Genomic DNA, 25015 nt, shown 5'->3' with positions numbered 1-25015 from the left:
AGAGAGAGAGAGAGAGAGAGAGAGAGATGAAATGGTGAAATTACATGCTAAATATCCTTAGGATGGACGACTGACATTTCAAGCCATGTCTCTTTAAATATATAATTCCTTATCTTAATTTGCATATTTAAAGAATAATGGTATTGAAAATCCTATCCACACTGACTCATATTTATTTCGTAGACAGGATGTAGCTCAGTCGATAAAGTGCTTGTCTAAGGAGCCTGGTTAGAATCCCTTTGGAGGAACCATTCTCTGATTGTTTGTTTTTTTCCCTTTCTAACCAATGCTCCACGACTGGTATATCAAAGACTGTTGTATGTGCGGTCTCTGAGAAAGTATATATAAAAGATGTTCATGGAAATATGTAGCGGATTTCTTGTAAAAAATATGTCATAATGATCAAATGTTTCAAATGCAAGAGCCATCGATTAATAAATGAATGTTGTTTAGTGGTATCTTTAAAGCTTTACTTATTTCATGGTTACGTGTAGTAGGAACTTTACGGTATTGTGTATTCGAATGCAGTAGTGCAAACTATTGGCTCTAAAGGCTAAGATACCAAAAGTGCAAATAGTACTTTAAGGAAAGATAACCCTGTGAGGCGATCTATTAATATATTTATTGCCCCAGATATATATATATATATATATATATATATATATATATATATATATATATATATATATATATATATATATATATTGATAATGTCAGGGTTGTGGCCCTGAAATCATTATCTAACAATAGATACATAAATATAAAGTGCATTCAATAAAATTACTAGTTAATTGAAACAGTCAAATTTGGAGCACAAACTTAATGACAGACCAAATATATAACAAAAGAGAAATTAAACAGATAGACAGAGAGAAAAGAAGAAAAGAAAAATCCATATTTCCAAATATAGAAAACAAACGTTATTGGCTTTTAGGTTACAAAAAACCCGCAAACAACAACAACAAAACAACAACAACAACACCAACAGTATGTGTCTTATATTGGAGTTATTTTTAACTATTAAGGCTAAGTTTAATTTTCTAGACATCTGTATTGCAAACTATTGGCTGTAAAGGCTAATATACCAAAAGTGCAAATAGTACTTTCGGGGAAGATAACTCTGTGAGGCGATCTATTACTCGGCTCCACTATATCAAAGACCGTGTATGTACGATCCTGTCTATGGAAAAGTGTATATAAAAGATGCAAATCGAAAAATGTTTTCTCTAAGTCTCTATGCTATAATTATCAAAATTTTCACATGCAACAGCCGACAATTAATAAATAAATGTGCTCTAGTGGTTTCGTTAAACAAATGAAACTTTACTACGTATTTCATGGTTACGTGTAGTAGGTGGTTTACGGTATTGCGTACTCTCAACCCGTATTGGCTGAAAATGCTAAGAAACCAATAGTGCACGCAGTACTGTGGGGGCGGATAACTCTGTGAACCGATCTGTTACTCGGCTCCAATTCTTTTGATGATCTCATCTCCGTAAAACCGGCTTACTGGGTCGTGTTCCGTCGTGATTCTCTCACGAGAGTTGGCGAAAACTGGCCGAAGTACTAGTACTTTCGGCGAATATAATTATACTGCGGGACACCTGTGCTGCGTCGCTGTAGTTGTGTCACATACCCATTCATCGGAGGTGTCGCCGTCCCCGGGGTGTGTCCGCCGATGACGTGAACGTGGTAGTTAAAGTTTGTCAAAGAAGGGACATGTCGATCACCGGTTTCAAAAGACGGAAGCGAAGTGTCAAACGAGTTACTTTTGACGTCCCCGGCAACACCGATGACGGTACGTAGATATAACATAATTATACGTGTACACAGGGCCGTGCTTAATAAAGGTGGGGGTGGGGTAATGGTATTCAGGCGCGGATTCAGGGAGGGTGCTGTAGATGCTCACCCGTTCTCCAGAATTTTAAACTATTATGGAAGTCCACTATATAATGCATGTTGGTGTACTTACGGAATACTGTAGGGGTCGTTTTTGGAAGTTACACCTCCCTAGAAAATCCTGCAGCCACTCCTCTTATATCCCCGAAACATACCTTTTTAAACTATTTTTTAATTATTTTTTTAGTTTAAAAGTCTTTTTGTTTACAAGAAGAAGACTCTAAAACTACACGTGGTATACTTTTTAAATGCCCATCCGGAATCAATTATTTTCAGCTCGACATATTCCTAGTGTATAATATTCAAATATTGTGCGTTGTATGACACTTTTACTTAATGACTATGAAAAACACCTACCACCACCACCATCACCACTACAACTACCACTACTACTATTACTACTATACTATTACAACTACTAGTACTACTACTACTACTACTACTACTACTACTACTACTGATACTACTACTATACTACTACTACTACTACTACTACTACTACTACTACTACTACTGATACTACTACTACTACTACTACTACTACTACTACTGCTACTGCAACTACTACTGCTACTGCTACTGCTACTGCTACTGCTACTACTACTACTACTACTACTACTACTACCACTGATACTACTACTGATACTACTACTACTACTACTACTACTGATACTACTACAACTACTACTATTACTACTACTATTACAACTACTACTACTGATACTACTACAACTACTACTATTACTACTACTATTACAACTACTACTACTGATACTACTACTATTACTACTGATAATACTACTATTACTACTACTACTACTACTATTACTACTATTACTACTACTACTACTACTATTACTACTACTACTACTACTACTACTACTACTACCACTATAACTACTACTACAACTACTACTATTACTACTACTACTACTACTACTGATACTACTACAACTACTACTATTACTACTACTATTACAACTACTACTACTGATACTACTACTATTACTACTGATACTACTACTATTACTACTACTACTATTACTACTATTACTACTACTACTACTATTACTGCTACTACTACTACTACTACTACTACCACTATAACTACTACTACAACTACTACTACTACTACAACTACTACTGATACTACTACTATACTACTACTATTACTATTTAAGTATTACTGTTACGACTATTACTACTATATTACTATTATTACTACAACTATTACTACTATGACTACGACTATTACTTCTTCGTCTACTACTACTACCACTACCACTACCACTACTATTACTACTACTACTACTACTACTACTACTACTACTACTACTACTATTATTACTACTACTGCTACTACTACTACTACCACTACCACTACCACTACCACTACTACTACTACTACTACTACTACTACTATTATTACTACTACTGCTACTACTACTACTACTACTACTACTACTACTACTGCTGCTACTACTACTACTACTACTACCACTACTAATACTAATACTGCAACTACTACTACTACTAGTACTACTATTACTGCTACTGCCACTGCTATTGCTACTGTCACTGCCACTGCCACTGCCACTGCTACTGCTACTGCTGCCTCTGTCATTACCAACAACAAAATGTAATAAGAATGACTGCAAGTAACTTCTGAATTTTAATTTTTATTTTCATTAATTCTTTTTAGTATGTTTGGTATATATCATGTATATATATATATATATATATATATATATATATATATATATATATATATATATATATATATATATATATATATATATAAATTTCCATTGTCACACGTATACAAAGCGTACTATTAATTTGTTTCTACCGCTCTCCCTTTTAAAAGTATGCATAAAAATGTAGATTTTGTAAGAAACATGTTTATCTACATTTTGTAATATTTAACAAAATGTGCGCTTACATTACCCATCCATTCACATTAGCGTCCGATTTTTACACCCCAGAACACGTTAATAATTTGGAACGGTTATTGATTTTATTGATTTATTTATTTATTTATTTATATTATTATTATTATTATTACTATTATTATGTTGATGTTTTTTTGGATTTTTTAATTTGTTTAATTTATTGTATTGTATTGTATTGTATTGTATTGTATTGTATTGTATTGCGTTGCGTTGCGTTGCGTTGCGTTGCGTTGCGTTGCATTGCATTGCATTATGAGTTTTCTCTGCGAGGTTCAATGGATACTGAGTTTTGGAAAAATATATAGAGAGAAAGCTAAAGTATAAATTTGAATTATTTTTCTACTTTTAGTACATATTTGGGATGACTGACTAATATTTCTAAAATACCATTAAAGGGACATTCCTGAGTTTGCTGCGTTGTAAGATGTTTCCGAAAAATAAAATATTTCTACGATTAAACTTACATGTTAAATATATTTTCTTGTTTAGAATATCAGTGTCTGTATATTCAATGTGTTTCTGATCGTCTTCAAATAAATTCATATGTACGAAAAAAAATAATTAGGAAATAAAATGAAATTAACCTAGTACAAATATTAGAACGATCAGAAACACGTTTAATATACAGCCACTAATATTTTACGCAGAAAAAGTACATTTGATATGTAATTACAATCGTTAAAAAGTCTCTGTTAGTCGATAGCATCTTTAAAATTACAGCAAACTCGGGAATGTCCCTTTAAAACTGAGTTATTTTAAATATTTGAAATGACATCGGAGCGTATATATAAATAAATATGTGGGCCCTATGCAGATTTGATTCGTCTAAAATTGTCTACACTTCGAAACAAGTTTGTACTCATTCCGATGAATCCGCCCCCGCGTAGAAATTATTTTTGTTCACGTGGAAAGCTGTACGGTAAAAAATGGCGCGGCTAGTGGACAAAAGCAAATGAGTAAACTCTCTTAATGGGGAGGGGTGGGGGTGGGGTGGGGTGGGGTGGGGGGGGGGGGGGGGTGACATTAATTCTTTGCTTTTTAGTTTGTCTGTTTGATTGATTGTTATTTTGTTTTATTTATTTATTATTAACTATAGCGTAGCGAGGGGGGCACGGGACCGTGGCTCCCCGCCAATCTTACTTTTTTTCTTCTTTTTTTTTTACCGTATTAATTTTTATAAAACCATACATAATACATGCATGCATACATGCATACATGCATACATACATACATACATACATACATACATACATACATACATACACACATGCATACATAGTTTGGGTTGCCCCCACCCCAATAGTGGGTTGCCCCCCCCCCCCCCCCCCCCATCTAAAATACTGGCTACGCCACTGATTATTATTATTATTTTAATATTACCTCCGTAGGCGACTACATCTGTCCCACCCACCGCCGTCCGTTTTGCGTACGACTTTGTATTTAGCTTGAGGCAAGGCTAATCATTGTATTCCGATATTTGAAGGAGTTGACTTGGAGAAAGTAGTGCTAGGCTCAGACTGTCAACTGTTACGACGAAGTTGGCGAACTCGACGGTTGCGTTGTAATTTTCCGATTTCCCAAAGGTTCGACTGATTAATTCTGAAGCTTGGTAGGCTACCAACAGAGAGATATGTTTAAATTTAATTAAAGGCACATATCCTAGTTTTTAAACACTAAGGCATATTTTTTTTTACTATTATAGCCGTTTTTTGATAACTGAAATCATACTTTACTTAGATTTTATGGTTTAGATTATTAATTTCCGTACATTCGAAGTGTTTTTGGTCATCCTGGTGTTTTTAATATTACAAAATGCCTTTCTCATAGTTTTAAAAACGCACGTGCGTCTGAGAAGTAACAGTTATGGAGTCGAGTTTTACTCTATTTTTAGAGGGTATTTTACCATTTCAAAGTCACAGACTTATGTTTCACTCAATTGTAACTTTATCCAAATGTGTTACAGGTTTGTAGATTAACTGAACTCAGTGTTAATTTTCACGGGTTGAAACTAGGGTATGTCCCTTTAATCTATTAAATAACGGAGTTGCCTAACCAAGTTAAAACTTTGTTTTGTTTAGCGACACCACTAGAGCACATGATGAATTAATAATCGGGTATTAAATGTCAAACATTGGATAATTCTGACATTGTTTCCATTGGCAGCAATTTCCCAAAGTCAGGACAACACATACCATGGTTTTTGATATATCATTTGTGAGGCACTGATTGACACAGAAAAACAATCCTCGATTCCAATGAGGATGATCAACATAGGCGTAGGCTACGGGCTCCCATTTTTTGTAAGGAGAACAGGCTGGGTTTTGCCCGAATTAAACAAAAATACCCGAATCTGGATAACAACATTTATTCATATTAGCATTACTGCCAAACAACTATGCAAACAAATCACTACGCATTTTTATATGGATTACAACTAATTGTGAGTGTAGAATGATGGAAATTCATGGTGAAATGGTCTCAGATTACCTCATTTTGCTCAAACATCGCTCCAATTTTGCCCGAATTTGAGGTTTGCTCTAGCACTAGGATGCGCTTGCACCTCCCTCCCCCCTCTCGTACGCTTATATGGACCGATCCTACGACCTCAGACAGCCGCTCTATCCCCGTCCAGGACCTCTTGTTACATAATACACAATAAATTTCATGCATTCATTTCTAGGCAAGCTACTCGAGTGTGTCCTAGCTGGATAATGGTTTAGACGTATTTTGCGTAGGTGTGAGAGAGAGAGAGACCGAGGAAACCAAGCAGTCTATCTCGTCTGCATATAGTATACTGAACGACATAGGACACGCAAATGTTAATGGAATTTTCGTTAATTAAAATTATTAATTTTTAATCCCTTAAGTTTTTGTGTCAATTAAAGGGACATTCCCGAGTTTGCTTCATTGTAAGATGTTTCCAACTAATAAAATATTTCTACGATTAAACTTACATATTAAATATATTTTCTTGTTTAGAATATCAGTGTCTGTATTTTAGGAAATAAAATTAAATATAACCTAGTACAAATATTTTAACGATCAGAAACACGTTTAATATACAGCCACTAATATTTTATGCAGAAAAATATATTTGATATGTAATTACAATCGTTACAACGTCTCTGTTAGTCGATAACATCTTAAAAATTGCAGGAATGTCCCTTTAAAAGTATCTCAATGTAGTCATATTTATTATTATTATTAATAATTGTATATACATGTGTATGTATTAAAATAGTTTTAAAATGAACTTTATGGAATTAAAATATGAACAAATTAAACAACTCCACTTGTCTTAAAGACTTTCACCCATTTTTATCGCCAGAGGCTCGCAAAATACAATTTATATTCCTAATATATGATACTGACGATACCGAAACACGGGGCTGGACCATCATAAGCATACGAGACGGGGTGGGGTGGGGCAGGGGGTGGGCAAGTGCCCCTCTCTCCCAGTCCTGGAGAAAATCCTCAAATTCGAGCAAAAACAAGAGAACAAAATTCGAGTAAAATTAGCTTGCCTGAACACTTTTCACCATGTATTTCCATCATTCTACCCACAATATTAGGTGTAACCTATGTAAAAATGCGTGGCGATTAGTTAGTAATCATATGTAGCTGTCTGGCAGTAATGCTAATATCAATAAACGTTGTAATCCAAATCGCATTATAATTTTAAGATACAACTCTACATTCAGTGTCATCACTGTTACGCCTTTTGTACTGAACATAATTATATCCTGTTATTTGTACTGACAAAATTACGATGCATCAATTAAATCGAGTGTCTGTTTAAATATTCGAATTTGAAAATCACGATTTGATTTTTAATTTACACATTTACCAAACTACTGAACTCTGTTGTCATACAACATATACATTAAAGGGACAGACCCCAGTGTTTAACTACTACAGCACATTTTTCACTACTAGAGTCGTTTATGATCACTGAAATCAAACACATTACTTATATTTTATTGTTTAGATTATCCATTTCCATACAACCGAAGTGTTTCTGGTCAACTTGGTGTTTCTAATACCAAACAATGCATTTTTCATATATTTAAAAACGCACGTGCGTCTGAGAAGTAGAGGGTATTGATTCGAGTTTTAGTAAATTTGTAAGGCTATTTCCCGGTTTTAAAGTCACAGACTCTTCTTTCACTCTGTTATAACTTTATCCAAATGAGTTGTAGGTTTGTAGATTAACCTTACTTAGTGTCCATTTGTTACGGGATGAAAATAGTGTCTGCGACTTTAAAACTAGTCGCGTTTCTTTTGTACTTCAGTGTATTAGCAGTATTTAATGTGTTGCATATGCATGTTTACCCTGTGCACGTATGCTGTGTGCAGCTTTTAAAATAACGGAGGCGGAGTGTAACTCAGTGACAGTGCGCTTGTATGAGGCGCGATGGGACTCTCTCTGAGTGGACCGGGGGGAAAACGCGCGTCCATTGAAATGGATAATTCCATGTACCCATAGCACTATTTGCTTTACCACTTTGGGCATTTACGAGGGCGGAATGTCGCTCTGTGGAAGAGCGTGTTCATAACAACTTCAATACACAAAGATGATTCATTCATAATAGAATTTGTGCACGAGCGCAGTGATGACGTATACTATGTGAAAGCAGGGGCGTGCGCAGTAAATTTTGCAGGGGGGGGGGGGGGGGGGGGCGGTGATCGAGGTGTCTGGCGAAGCCCGACACCGCGAGCGCCGCAGGCGCTATGCCCGTGGCGGGGGGTCTGGGGTCCCCCCCGAAAAATTGACCCCTTCTAGGGCTATTCTGAGGTGTTTTCTGCTGGCTAGCCGAGCTGCTTTCTGACCACATTTTTTTGGAAAGAAATTACATTAAAAATCGGGATATGAAAAAAAAAATCGCCTTGAGCAGGGGGGGTTTCGACCCCCCACCCCCCACCCCCTCCCCTGCGCACGCGCCTGGAAAGACCCAACACCCTATTGAATATGCTAATTGGTCTACTGTGAGAACATTAGAGTGATATGATATTTAAAGCTTCCGTCTCGAATATTTGACCGTTTAGAATCGATCATGAAATCAGAATCAATAGACTGGTTTAAAGGGACATTCCTGAGTTTGTTGCATTGTAAGATGTTTCCGACTAATAAAATATTTCTACGATTAAACTTTTATATTAAATATATTTTCTTATTTAGAATATTAGTGTCTGTATATTCAGTGTGTTTCTGGTCGTCTTAATATTTGTACGTACGAAAAAATGTAGGTTTTTTTTAGGAAATGAATATGTAATTACAATCGTTAAAAAATCTCTGTTAGTCGATAACATCTTAAAACTTGCAGCAAACTCAGGAATGTCCCTTTAACGTGCTTACATCCAATTAAGGTTCAAACACGCTCATTGTGGGTACACACACTGACATAGCCACTGACACAGTCTGTACCCAAAACGAATTAGGAGGAGAGTGGGGGCTGTTTATTACGGGCTATAGTATAAACAATTTGTAATAATAGCTAGTCAAAAGAAAATCTAAATAAAACATTTTACGAGTGTTTATTTAAAGTTTCCGTCTTAATGATTTAATCATTTACAATGGATCGTTCAGGACCGTACCCTGATCAAAATCCTAGGGGGGGGGGGGGGGGGGGTGCACTACTTTTTATAAACAAATGAAACACTATACAAATTAAACATGTGTATGCTATTTTCTGGAGTAAAAAAGAAAGTGAGATTCTAAGGGGGCAACTGTTCCCACCCCTACTCCCCCGGAGGGTACGGCCCAGTGCGGAGGTGCAGTTATATAGATTTACCGCCTGTTTGCCAATCCACTAAAAGTTTATTGAATAAATGCTGTTTAAAGAGACTATCCCGAGTTTTCAGTCCTGGCAAGACTTCCGTTTGTTACCCCAACAAAATAAACATACATCCTGCATTGGTTATTATTATTATTATTATTATTATTATTATTATTATTATTATAATGTTTTTTTTTTTAAACATTATCTTACCGTTACTTAGCTTGTTTTGAATATAATGCATTATACGGATAAATAAATTTAGACAGATCTTTGGGCGAATTATTTCTAAATTTGTAGACATTTTAAAAGATTTTCAGCAAATGAATATAAATTTGTTTAGACCTAACTGACGCATTTTTGGACATCGTAATGTTTTGTAGTATCTCAATGTCAATTTTTGTCTAAAACTATTTCGTACGAACGAATTTATTATTTCTTGCAACTTCCAAACAAAATTGGAAATAATTCGACTAAAACATAAAAGTAAAAGTCATTCCAAATGTATTTTCCCATATAATGTGTTATACGTAAAACGTATTAAGATAGTATTTTGAAAATTAGATATACCGCAATATAATTTTTTAATAAATACGTATCGCAATATTTTGCACTTATATATTTTGTATGTGTGTTAGTCACAGCTTTCATATTTTCAAACAAAAACTATCAGTTTAAGAAAAGAAACAATACCGTCGGAACCAATCTTGATTGACTAGTGTATCATTTATACATTTTAATAATTGAGAATTGGTCTCCGCAATACTAGTATATTGTGGAACGTATCGCAATTCAGTTTCCTGTATCGCAATTTTTTTACACACCCGTTGGTGAGAACACCATGCGTTATTTTTGGTAACACATGGATTATTTACACACGTACGTGTGTTAACAATGTCAAAACATACGACTGGAATGAATGAATGAATGAATGCATGAATGCATGTTTAACGACACCCCAGCACGAAAAATACATCGGCTATTGGGTGTCAAACTATGGTAATGCAAAAACCACACGTGTGGAATATAAATTACAAAAACTGTAAAGAACGTGCAAAAACACAAATATCACAGAATTTTACGGATACTGACTCAAAACTTCATTTTGTCTGTATTGGACAAAGAGTAAATAACGGTGAGGTTTTGTCAGGGGAAAAAATCCTATGTGACCAGGTCACCAACCATTTTCTAATGAAAAAACGGTGGAAATAGATTACACTGTGACGTTTTTGATGGTCTGTGACGCGTAACTTTTTGTCGAAAATTATGTTAAAATTTTCTTAAAATCTGTTTTTTGAGGATATGTAACAAATAGAATAATACATTCGTGTTCTTTAGATACCATTTATCTCACAATTCGTTGTTTAGAAACGTACCAAACTCGCTTTCGCTCGTTAGATACCATTTATCTCACAACTCGTTGTTTAGAAACGTACCAAACTCGCTTTCGATCGTTTGTAATATCCATCACTATTTAAAATACTGCCTCCCTCAATTTTGAAAAACCTAATACCCTCCTCCCTCGAGATAGCAGCTTTAACAGCCACTGACTGATCACATGGCCGTTAAGCCGTTAAACAGACAGCCGTTTGTTTCTTTTGCGGCCAACAAAAAAATTATCTTTTTCAACCAGATTTTATATATTTACAAAATATGGAAACGCTGAAATCGAGGAAAAACAGAGATGAGTTCACAACAAAAATTAAAAAAAAAAAAAAAGTTAAAAAAAAAGAGAGAAAAAAGAAGAGAGAGAGAGAAAAAGATTATCTAAACTGGTTCATGCGCTTCACATTAAACCATATGAGGTACCAGTCAAATAGTTTGCGAACGTTAGCGTCGGTCGCTATCGCTGAACACGCGGTCTGTTCTGTTTCTATATTTAAACAACTTCCAATGGCGTTTGATGCCGACATTTTAACCTGTGAATCACGAAGTCTATTTTAGACGATTACGACAAATGCATGAATAAGTCATCGCTCTTCATGCATGTTAACGACCAGCTCAGAATACAGATGTATTTACTGGTAGGCCTACCAGGGTCACAATGAGCCTGAAATAACTATAGGGACGGGGCAACACTGTGGGTGGTGGAGACCTGCATGTCACCTACTTTTAGACTTTTCAGCCCGATATTTTTCAAATCAAATCAAATCGGTGTATTCATAAATACATGAAAATTAATTGTGCCACGTATTGTCGTCAGGTAGTACACGAACAAACAAAATAATATAGCGATAATAGAAATCGCAATTTGTTAAAAGATAGGCCTATAATATACAATATAAACAGTGCGTTTTTCAATTTCCTCTTGAAATTTATGTTATATTCGAAATACAAACGATTTGGTGTCTTTTGTGCACCAATTATCTTGAAGACAAAACAAAAAGAGAAGCAAATAATTTTACAAAAGAAGCAGGAGACACTAGTGATATAACATTAGTAATATAGTCTAGCTATACAAGAAAGGTACTTTTAATCTAAAAACGGAACTTTTTCAGTCGGATGAGTGCTCGCTTGAGGTCAGGGCCGTAGCTAGCGGGGGAGGCAAGGAGGCAGTTGCCCCCCCACCCCCCCCACCCCGAAAAAAGTACAGAAAAAAAAAAATAACTTAAAGAAAATTATCTTCTTAACCGTTTAAGGAGTTTTAGACTATTAACTACTCAGTCCCCCCCCCCCCCCCCCCCCAAAAAAAAAAAAAAATCATAGCTGGAGGTATTTTGCGTCGCAGGATCGAAACACCTCGGTGGATCCATTCAATTGATATAGGTTTTTCTCATTCCAACCAGTGCACCACAACTGGACAAAGGCCGTGGTATGTGCTTTCCTGTCTGTGGGAAAAATATAGCGGGTTTACATGTTCCTCTTTTTTTTTTTTAAATAATAATAAAAAAAAAGAAGAAAAAAAGATTAATTGTACATTGAATATTTCGGAGCACTTCGAAATGCAAAAGTGGATTTCGCACCTCCCTCTGGATCCGCACCAGTATATATAAAAGAAAATTGCTTCTCCCCACCATGTTATCTATATTTTAAAACGGACCTAAAGAAAAATTATCATAGCAGGTGTAAAAAATAAAAAAAACAAATATTGATAACTGCGCATGAACGGATCTTTGGGGACAAAACATCTGGCGAAGCGGGAAGTGACATAGCAGCTCATATTTAGCTCTGCCTGGGGAAACCCCGTATCTATTTATAACTGCCTTGCGCAAATATTCGCAGTTCTCGCGTCTGCAAGTTTCGGGAAACATCGATGTAGACGGAACTTCTCGGCCGACTCCACGAATCAAACCCCGGACGCATGACACTGCCAATCAAAACATATTTCGGAGTTCTGTCCTATCCGAGATGATACTCCCAATAGCGGATCCAGAGTGAAGGGTGTCACAGGGGTCTAGTGACCCCGTTTGCCAATTTTAAGTGCCTTTATAAATTACTTTTTATTTTATTTATTTATTTATTTATTTTGAATTCATCATTCACAATATGCAAAACTAAACTAACTCGAAATTGCGTCTCTGAGCATCTATTTTTTCAAAATATCCTGGGGAACATGCCCCCCCCCCCCCCCCCCCCCGAAAGCTCAACTGGTTCGTTTGCCTTCAGAAAATTCAAACTTGCCTTTTTAGATTTTTTTTTTACCCTTTACAAAATCCTGGATTAAAAAAATAAATAAAAAATTACCCTGTCCCCAACAATAACAATATAATACAGAACGAAAAAACTAAATTCAGGCAAACCTAGACACTAATTAACAATATCACTGACGTAGGAAGCGGTGTGTGTGTGTGTGTGTGTGTGTGTGTGTGTGTGTGTGTGTGTGTGTGTCTGTGTGTGTTTGTGTTTGTGTGTGGACATGTGCCCCCCCCCCTTCTTGATTCAGTAGCAGCATCGATGATTAGATATATATATCTGTGTGTGTATGTGCCCCCACCTTTTTGGCACTTTCCTACGCCCCTGAATAGATCGAAAGTTGTGAGATCGTGTTTCTTTGTGAGCTAATCATACACGATTATTAAAACTGTATGTTGACGTGTATGGCTAGGCGCCGCGGTACTGATTAAACAATGTCATTTGGAAAGACTTCATTGCAGCTTGAGTGACGGCCCACGCTTTTCTCAGTCGTGTGATGGATTCGTTTATCATTGTGACATTTACACGCGATACATCTTATTTAGTTAGTTTCACGTAGGCCATGTGTGTGTGTGTGTGTGTGTGTTCGTGTGTGTCATTTACACGCGATACATCTTATTTAGTTAGTTTAACGTAGGCCATGTGTGTGTGTGTGTGTGTGTGTGTGTGTGTGTGTTCGTGTGTGTCATTTACACGCGATACATCTTATTTAGTTAGTTTGACGTACGCCATGTGTGTGTGTGTGTATGTGTGTGTGTGTGTGTGTGTGTGTGTGTTCGTTCGTGTGTGTCATTTACACGCGATACATCTTATTTAGTTAGTTTGACGTACACCATGTGTGTGTGTGTGTGCACGCTTATGTATTGCATGTGTGTGTATATATATATACATATATATATTTGTGCGTTGTATCATGTGTGGTGTGTGTGTGTGTGCGTACGTGCGTTATAATACAGAACCGTTATAATACTGACTATCTGTTTGGAAATCATAGGTTATTCCCGTGGACCATTCACTTATTTATAGGATATTAAACGAGCTTCCATTTCGTAGCATGTTTATGTCCCTAGTGAAATAATTTTCAAATTATTTCACGAGGGACATAAACATGCTACGAAATGGTAGCGAGTTTAATATCCTATTTATCACCCATAATCGATCTTAATTGATATCACTCATCTCGTTTCGTTCTAGGCGTTCTAGTGAGACGTACCACTTTGATGTACCTAGATATTTTTAACCATATGGGTAATAAATAGAGATTATTATACGAGCTTGTATGTCGTACCGATTTTACGGAAAGAGTGTCAGGATTTTTGTATTACCCGAGCGAGAGCGAGGGTAATACATAAATCCTGACACAAGTTTCGTAAAATCAGTACGATTAACACGCGAGTGTAATAATTTCTTTATTATCTACATGATCCAAAATATTATTTTATGAATAACAGACTAGGACCATGTCAAAACGTTTGAAACATAACTAAAAAGAAACGACGAACGACGTCATTTTCCGAGGAAGCCACATTAAGTTATGACGTCGCTTCACAAAATTACGTCATTCGTGGTGCACGTGAAATCATTGTAACACACGTGTGTCATGCTGATTATATTTCCCTGAATATCTTGAACTATGTGGATAATAAATACTAGCAACGTCTGGATCACCCAAGGTGACGTAAATTTCACGTGTAATTCTACCTTTATCCTCTGTGTAATGGATATTGATTACTAGTAACAATTCAAGTGCAGTCATCTACCTCGGCTGTTTCAGTACTTGCCTTCATCCTTGGATTCGGAAGTGGGCGGGACGTAGCCTAGTGGTAAAACGTTCGCTTGATGCTCGGTCGATCTAGGATCGATCCCCGTCGGTGGACCCATTGGGCTATTTCTCGTTCCAGCCAGTACTCCACAACTGGTGTAACAAAGGCCGTGGTATGTATTATCCTGTCTGTGGGATGGTGCATATAAAAGATTCCTTGATGCTAATAGAAAAAGAGTACCCCATGAAGTGGCGACAGCGGGTTTCCTCTCTCAATATCTGTGTGATCCTTAAACATATGTCTGACTCCATATAACCATAAATAAAATGTGTTGAGTGCGTCATTAAATACAACATTTCCTTCTTCATGCTTAGATTCGGGGGCCGGATCTAACTCAGTAGAGCGCTCACCTGAGGTACTAGGATCGAATAACCTCCGTGGGCCCATGCTCCGATTGTTTTATTTTCCGTCCCAAACAGTGCACCACGACTTGTATATTAAATACTGTGGTATGTGCTGTTCTGTCTGTGGGATGTTGCATATAAAAGATCACTTGCTAATAGAAAAAAAATCAGCGGGTTTCCTCTCTAAGACTATATGTCTGAATTACCAAATGTTTGACATCCAATAGCCGATGATAATAAATTAATATGCTCTAGATAGTGATGTCCTTAAACTAACTGTAACTTTTGCATCCCTGTATTCAAAATAATATATAATTTATACAGTTTGATAGTAATCTGTTAAGAAACCTTCTTATACGTTTGGATAAAAAAAAAACCTCTCAACAAAAGACATGTCAGTTTGCGTGGACTTAAAACTAGTTTATGTTTTTATGTGAATTTTAGCATTATTCATTACATAGCTCGGATTACATGCTAATTCATCGGTTTTTCTTCAACGAAAATAAAGACTATAATATGCAGTCTGCACCTTTTTACGTTTGAATAAGTATATGATTGTATAATGAACACACAAAAAAGAAGCGAAAATTAATTTATCTTTCTTTAATTAATTTTTTTTTGTTTGAATCTCATTCATTACTGTGTCTATTTAATGTACTTTGGACAGTTTAGACCCACTGACATTCTATACACATTGTGACATTCTATACACATGTTGACATTCTATACACATGTTGACATTCTATACACATGTTGACATTCTATACACATAATTAATTATTAAAACGTTAGCGTTTCTTTTTTTGTCAAGTATATATGATAAAAGACCAACATCAAGTAGTATCATTTCAGAGGATCAAAAAAAAAAAAAATGTTTTGTTTAACGACACCACTGGAGCACATTGATTAATTAATCATCGGCTATAGGATGTCAAACATTTGGTAATTCTGACTCGTAGTCTTGAGAGGAAACACGCTATATTTTTCCTTCAGATAGTCAATGTAGAATAGATCACAGAAAGTAATTTCAGACTTCAATCAACTCTTCATGCATCATTCTCGTGGATCAGACTTCAAAATCTTTCTAACTTTAAATAGAGCATTAAATAGTGCCGTACCAGCCATTGATGAGTTTATTATGTAATACCGGTATACATTACTTCGTATGTGCAAACAATGCCTGTGAATTGTTTTGAATTAGCAACAGTGCCTCAGATACCGTGGTTCTTGAAACGTGCTGGGTTCCACTGATCTTAGGACATTTTTTTTGGGGGGGGGTGGTCAAATAATCTAATCAATGATGCTTGACTTGCAGCATGAGACTCTGTTTTCTGTGATTTGTATTAAGAATTTTGTTTGTTTTGTTTAACGACACCACTAGAGCACATTGATTAATTAATCATCGGCTATTGGATGTCGAACACCTGGTAACTCTGACATAGTGTCAGAGAGGAAACCCGCTACATTGTTTCATTAGTAGCAACTGCCAAGTGATCTTTTATATGCACCATCCCACAGACAGGATAACACATACCACAGCCTTTGGTATATCAGTCGTGGTGCACTGGCTGGAACGAGAAATAGCCCAATGGGCCCACCGACGGGGATCGATCCCAGACCGACCGCGCATCAAGCGAGCGCATTACCACTGGGCCTAGCTTCCATATACACAGGTGCGTACCACCTGAGGTTACAAATAGTTTTTAAAATTAAAATATATGATGTAAATGCGTGTATGTGTATGCGTTGTATTCCATCGCCGAAAAAGTCTGCGTATCACCTGAAATGATTACGGATGAGGAATTTTAATATATATATGTATATCTTAGTTTGTATATATTGATTGAAAGGATGCATATATGGAAACAGGAGGGGGGTGAAACATCAAACAGGGAGGGGTGAAACGTGAAAAAAGATACCTTTCCGGTATTCCAAAATATAGTAACATACATTATTTATATTATTTCCATGGCACTTTGAAGTATGGGTGAGGGGGTCAGGGCCGTAGCTAATTCGGAAAGCATTATAGAAACTTAAAGAAAAGGAGTTTTAGACTATTAACTACTCAGTTGCCCCTAGCTACGGCCCTGGGGGTGCGCACCCCCAATGCCGTTCCTCTTGATCCGCGTCTAATATAATATGTATTACTGTCGTCTATGGAATTTAATTTGGTGGCGTTCGAGAGGCCGAACATCCGCGAACAATTTGACTGGTTCCATCCTCTTCTATCACATCACATTCATCTAAAGTTGTGTGCAAAAACCAGTCGATCGTTCGCCGAACTCCCGCGAACAATTTGACTGGTTCCATCGTCATCTATCACATCACATTCATCTAAAGTTGTGCGCAAAAACCAGTCGATCGCTCGAGTAGTGCATAGAGCTTGCCTCTTATTCACCCATACATAAAAAAAAAGTGATGTTTGTACGTTTACTTGTCATCACTTTGTTTTATATTTTTATGATACGTAGAACTTTCTTAAATGTGTAGATCTCTTCCTATCTAAAACTTTGTCGTCTTCAATTACATAAGAGGGGCTGAACGTAGCACAGTGGTAAAGCGCTCGCCTGATGCGCAGTAGGTCTAGGATCGATCCCCGTCGGTGGGATCATTGGCTATCTCTCGTTCCAGTCAGTGCACCACGACTGGTATATCAAATACCGTGGTATGTGCTATTCTATCTGTGGGATGGTGCACATATATAAAAGATCCCTTGCGACAAATAAAAAAATGTAGCGTGTTTCCTCTTTAAGGCTATATGTCAGAATTACCAAATGTTTGACATCCAATAGCCGATGATTAATAAATCTGTGCTCTAGTGATGTCTTTTTAATAGATGCGTAGAACTGCATACTTTTCCTATTTGAAATTTGTTGTCTTCGATTACATAAGCGTCGAAAGATGGGAGCGATTGGGGCTGGGTGAGCACTGTCACCCACACCCCGGTTTCGATGTCTATTATTATTATTATTATTATTATTACTATCATTATCATTATTATTATTATTATTATTATTATTATTATTATTATTATTATTATTATCATCGGCCTCGGTGGCGTCGTGGTTAAGCTATCGGACATAAGACTGATAGGAACAGAGTTCGCAGCCCGGTACCGGCTCCCACCCAGAGCGAATTTTAACGACTACAGGCGACTACACCCTCTTCTTTCTCACTAACAATTAACATTTAACCCAATTAACAAGTAACCAACCCACTATCCTGGACAGACAACCCAGATAGCTGAGGTGTGTGTGCCCAGGACAACGTGCTTGAACCTTGATTGATTTACGATCACGAAAATAAGATGAAATGAAATGAAAATGATGAGTATCAGGAAAACAATGGTTTGCTCTCCTTTCGCCAGCACCGGCCTCGGTGGCGTCGTGGTTAGGCCATCGGTCTACAGGCTGGTAGGTACTGGGTTCGGATCCCAGTCGAGGCATGGGATTTTTAATCCAGATACCGACTCCAAACCCTGAGTAAGTGCTCCGCAAGGCTCAATGGGTAGGTGTAAACCACTTGCACCGACCAGTGATCCATAACTGGTTCAACAAAGGCCATGGTTTGTGCTATCCTGCCTGTGGGAAGCGCAAATAAAAGATCCCTTGCTGCTAATCGGAAGAGTAGCCCATATAATGGCGACAGCGGGTTTCCTCTCAAAATCTGTGTGGTTCTTAACCATATGTCTGACGCCATATAACCGTAAATAAAATGTGTTGAGTGCGTCGTTAAATAAAACACTTCTTTCTTTTTTCCTTTCGCCAGCCGTATTTCCAAACCGAGGCCTGCATCCGGGAACGTGTTTCAAAGATACCATAATCGTGTAATTGCAACGTGCAGTGCTTACTAGTGCACTAACACCAGAAGGTGACATCTGATCAATCCTACCACTCGGATTACACCACTACGTGCAGTCACTTTGGATTGATGTTGGGAAGCCAGGAGAGTAACCAGTAGCGGATCCAGGGGGGGGGGGGGGGGGGTCCGATCATAACGTGATTATATTAACTGTTATGTGTAAAAGGAGAGATCAGTCATCACATTTGGACACCCCCCCCCCTTCAGAAATTCTGCATCCGCGCCTGGTAACGTGGTCCAGACCATAGGCGTACTGGCTCCCATTTGTTAGGGGGGGGGGGGGGGGGAAGGACTGATTTTTGCCCGAATTAAATGAAAATGCCTGAATATCTGGATAACAACATTTATAAATTTATATTACTAAACAGACATGTATATGGTTGTATGGTACGAATGTTTTTTTTTACATGGATTACAACTAATTTTGCGGGTTGAATGATGGAAATAAAATATGGTAAAAAGCTTTCAGGTTAACACATTTCCCCCGAATATCTACACTATTTTTGCCCAAATTTTAGGTTTTGTTCCAACACTAGGGGTGCAGTTGACCCACCCACCCACCCCCCTTCCTGCCCCCGTCTCGTACGCTTATGGTCTAGACCTGGTGGTTGAGTGTTCGAATATAAGACAGACAGGATAGCACATACCACAGCCTTTGGTGTACCAGTCGTGGTGCACTGGCTGGAATAAGAAATGTGTTGAGTATTAACCTGGACACTTATGTGAATAGCCTAATAAATATTACACTGTGAAAATAGTTATGAACCCACTAGCCTATGTCCCTGGAAGCGAACCCAACACCTGTCAACATTAAACCTTATTACAAGGCCACTGTATTATTGATTCCGGATATCCCCGTATCTTCTAATTATTCACGGATCATACATCTCAACTCTTAGGCCCAGACCCAGACCCGGTGTGTTTTGGGCTATTAATGGGACCAAGGACGTTTTCAGACTGACCCAAGCAGGTCGATTTATTGTGGTCAGTATTGGATTATCACTGTTTAATCTCCAACATTTGTCGCTAAACACAAATAAATGACTTAAAATTATATGCACATCATCGATTGAAATAAACACAACACTTTTCTCTTGCCACAAAGTATGGCGAATGACATCAGCAAGCGGTCGCCGGGCGTGTGTGCAATTTATCGTAGGCCCGTAAACCTGTATAGTTCAAGCTTGTAGTAAACCCGCATAGTAACTGCATACACATTATGCTCAAGCGTGTTACCCAGTTTCCATTTACAGACGTTGACCGAGAAATCGAGGTTTTCATTGGTTCAACATGTCGCATACTTAAGTCAATGTGTTTTGATTGGCTGTAAGGTGTAACTGACCTGTCTTTGTTCATGAAATAGGTTATTTTGCTCACGTACATCCTCCAGAATGTTGATTGCACTACAAATGCAGTTACATGCTTGCAAAATGGTTTTAGCTATACATCGCGATGCGTTATGTTACTTTAGGTTAAATACAATGTGCAAAATAACCGTCAGTTGTAAGCCCACCTCTGTAATAGTAAGCGGTGAATAAACAATACTGGTGAGACCCTGTGATTTTTAACCAATCAGAGCAACCAATATTCTCTATTCACTGATGACGTATAGCTGTGACCAGCACGTGGTGTTGTAGTAGCCAATCAAAAATGTAAATTACAGACGGAATGCTCATTCACCATTTTTAGCTCTGGACTGGTCTGGAGCAAGTTGTGAAAAATTAAATGACGATTGCAACACATAAGAAGATGTGTAGACATCTTTAAAGGTAATACAATGCGTGTTGTTGAACTTGTGTTTAGAATTAGCTAATTTAGCATCTTTTGATGAACTGCATTTTATGTTTCTGCACTAACTTTTGCAGTCGATGCAACGCGCACCTATCGTGACATCTTTTGTGATCACAAAAGCATCGACTGCTTTCTTCCGAGTCTTTTAGCTTCGATGAGTGACTGTCACCCAATTATTTTTGTCAGTGGATAGATCAATGGACACCGTGAGGCTAAAGATTCACCACTTTTCGCTTAGATCTAGAATGGGAACAACATAACTTTACTCGGGGAAAAGGTACAGCGTTAGTGTCGCACTTGGCCAGCCATTTTCCATATCGTGTCCGTCACTTTTATCTCGGTGAGGTCAAAGAAATGCGACGAGTTCACAGCAAGTTTAACTTCAAGGTACACAGACGTTGTCAAGATTTGTTTGAAATAAAAGAAACTTATTCTCAGCAATATTGATTATGTTTTATGTGAGTTGTCGCAAAGTCGATTGCTTGTGGACAATCTACTTGTGAAATGGAAATGTTTGTAGGCCACCCAAAATGGATCACCCACCTCACAAGTTTGTTTTTCCTTGATGGATTGTTGCTGCTAAAGATGGAGGATGCATGTATGAAATAAAACTTGAAATGAGATTATTACTTAAGTTTAAAGCGTTGTGTCTGCAATCAAATGGATTTTAAGTGCAATCGGCGGCAATGTTTTTATAGGATGTAAATGTGCAATTCATTCCATTTTCATGATAGAACTTTGTTGACACGACCACTCCACTCCTGCTCAAGCACACACCTTTTAATACTATGCATCATGAGATATGTGTAACCAGGATATTGTCAGTTATAATATTACCCAGGTTCATGTGAATTGAATGATTCTATTTTCTTTCATATCTTCTACTGTAATTATAACCATAAGTGGCTGCGAATGTCGAACTACTCTGTGAAAATCCTTGGTTTTAGGATTTCCAAAATACATAGGAATAAAATGGCATGTACCCCTTAATAATATTTCTCTAGTATCAGGATTTCCACTAGGGATTGACTTAAATCTTGCGTCAAAGTAAAACAAGGGACTAATTAGATGCCCAATGAGCTAAACAAGCCAGTGTGTCGTCGTCCCCCCCCCCCCCCCCCCCCCCACACTTATTTTCATGCTTATATCCAGTTAAGCTTCAAGCATGCAGTCCTGGGCATACACACCTCGGCTATCTGGTCTGTCTGTCAATGAGAGAGAAGAGGGTGTAGTGGTCTTACACCTACCCAGTGAGTAGTTAAAAACTTGCTTTGGGTGGAGCCGGTGCCAGACTGCCAACGAACCCTGTACCTATACCAGCCTTATGTCCGATGGCTTAACGACGACACCGCCAAGGCCGGTCTTGACATCTGTTCTCTGATTTTGTTTTTAATATGGAATTAGGTCCAAAATATTATGGTTACTTCTCACTACTGCTAGCAACTAGGTGACTTGTCCAACTTTTGACAAGACAACTAATCTCCTTTTTGTCATCTATGTATTAAAGGTGCAGACTCTAGTTTCAACCCGTGAAAATGGACACTAAGTTTGGTTAAGCTACAAACCTATAACACATTTAGATAATGTTACAAAAGAGTGAAACAGTCTTTGATGTCACAACGGTGAAATATTGTTAAAAATAAATTAAAACTCGACTCCATAACTGTTATTTCTCGGATGCACATGTATGCGTTTTTTAAAATATGAAAAGGCATTTTGTGGTATTAGAAACACTAGGATAACCAGAAACACTTTGGCTGTACGGACGTGGATTATCTAAACGATAAAACATAAGTAATGTTTGTTCTCGATAATCATAATCGGCTCTAACTGAGAAATATGCCTTTGTGTTTAAAAACTAGGGTCAGGTGATGGGAATCGGTTGGAATTTTATTATAGATCATCAGGTTATAATCGGTTTACACTAACCGATCAATGTTCAATTATAAAATCAGAATTAAATGAACATACAATGGATTTGAATAATAGATCATCGGGTTATAATCGGTTTACACTAACCGATCAATGTTCGATTACAAAATCGGAATTAAATGAACATACAGTGGATTTGAATAATGAGGACCATGTACATATTGTTGTATTCACCAGGATATTCCGTACACATTACCTTTAATAACTACAGTAGAATCTCGTGGGGTGGAACTCCGGAGTGTCGAATACACATTACCTTTAATAACGACAGTAGAATCTCGTGGGGTGGAACTCCGGAGGGTCGAAGACACATTACTTTTAATAACTACAGTAGAATCTCGTGGGGTCGAACTCGGGAGGGTCGAATACACTGTAATGAGGGCTAGCAGCAGAAAACTTTGCCAAATTATCGCTTAAACTTCAAAAATAGAAGAAACCCAGTTATTTTGTAATAAAATATCAATTATTACATGAAATTATTTCGCCAGTTGTTTTTTAAATTCACAATTGGCTAATTTGGCGAGTGCCAGAGCCAGCCCTGATAATGCTTGAACCAAAATGGAAGTCCCGAGTTACACTTATATGATGTTAGCCAAATGGTTAGGTTGAACTACCCAATGGGTCGCAACACTTTCTCGAGCCAACGAGATTCAACTGTATTTAATATATGTTTTCTTTATGTATATATGAAAATAAACCCCAGCCCCCCAATATTTTTAAAACGTTATTTCCATTGTTTAAACTGGAGGAACAACTGCAGAGTTCTGGCATTTTCTCTGACAAGTATACTGGATTTTTATAATCTGTCTTCACATATGTAGGGCCCAAATGATATATTTTTGATTTTAATCGATCATTAAAATTTCAATAGTGATTTACTATTTGCAAAATAACAACATTGCGATTTCAAGTGACGAAAGAATAAATTGATTGCAACAGAAATGGCTACTATAGTGCAACAAATTATTCAGTCCGGCACATTTTGCAGATGCGTGTGCCCAATTTTTTTTATGGGGTTTCAGACTGACAAGCAATTTTTTAGTGGGGGTCAGGTCATACAGACTCATAATCAAATCCCCTCCAAGAAAATACATTGAGAGAAATTGATTGGGAGTGTGGGGAGGGGAGGGAGATTGGGAAAAATAAAGAAGGGAAGTTTATTGGAGTGGGTGGGGGGAATTGGGAAAGATAAAGAAGAAAAATTTATTGGATCAAAGGGGTGGTGTGGGGGAATTTACGAAAAATAAAGAAGAAACGTTGATTTGAGCCAGGGGATGGGTTATGCTCAGGCTTTCTGCCTGAAAATATTTTGAAGGTATGTAATAAATGGACGATAAATGCCTCTACTAGGTGGTTATAGGTTTGATATGCTTTGAACTGGACACTGCATTTCATACACTTTGACCGGCCTCGGTGGCGTCGTGGTTAGGCCATCGCAGTGGACAATATTTCGAAATATGAGGGAACCGGAAATTGGTTCACGTGGTTTTTACTTAGGTAACCAATTGTTCGGTTACCTGAATTATATTTGCGTAACCCGTAGGTTACCTGATCGGTTACGTCAAAATAATGTTGAAATTATATTTTAAATACATAGTTTTTAGCTGAAACATAAAGTTAAAACAAATACAAAAGAAAACATTTTACACAAAAAAAATTCTTGTGTTGAGTGTTTCGTTAAATAAAACATTTCTTTCTTTCTTTCATGCACTTTGACAGAGTTTAAACAGCAGTTCTCAAACTATCATATGTCTGAAAATGAAAACAAATATTTCCATTAAATTCCAAGATGTTACTATTAGGGTATGTAAGTTTTAACTTTACCCTTAATACCCTGTGGCAGAAACCACTGTTTTCCCCGATTGTTCACTGTGGACTCCTACATATTCGATACAGTTTGGAGCTCATAGCTCTGTTTTTTGTGTTTGCAGTAGTGCACAGAAAGCAATCAAGATACTTCGATTATTGTTTTAGATTAATGCATGCAGTTGTTTTGATAAGTA

General features: G+C 37.3%; 1 protein-coding gene across 2 annotated transcripts in view; it reads left to right on the top strand.

Annotated features, from left to right (window-relative positions):
- Positions 1–1562: 1562 nt before the first annotated feature.
- The window catches only part of LOC121386200 (protein capicua homolog), a 91252-nt gene continuing 67799 nt past the window's right edge, over positions 1563–25015 (top strand). The window contains exon 1 of one of the 2 annotated variants that reach the window (XM_041517031.1): positions 1563–1798. In XM_041517031.1, coding sequence (XP_041372965.1) covers positions 1720–1798 — 79 coding nt within the window. In that variant the 5' untranslated portion in view covers positions 1563–1719. Of the gene's footprint in view, positions 1799–20970; positions 21059–25015 lie in introns of those variants that run through there. The other variant, XM_041517032.1, reaches the window with a different exon arrangement.

Source organism: Gigantopelta aegis, chromosome 12, assembly GCF_016097555.1.
Source record: "Gigantopelta aegis isolate Gae_Host chromosome 12, Gae_host_genome, whole genome shotgun sequence".
NCBI classification, from domain to species: domain Eukaryota; kingdom Metazoa; phylum Mollusca; class Gastropoda; order Neomphalida; family Peltospiridae; genus Gigantopelta; species Gigantopelta aegis.
The sequence above is the reverse complement of the archived record's forward strand: the minus strand, read 5'-3'. Positions and strand labels throughout refer to the sequence as shown.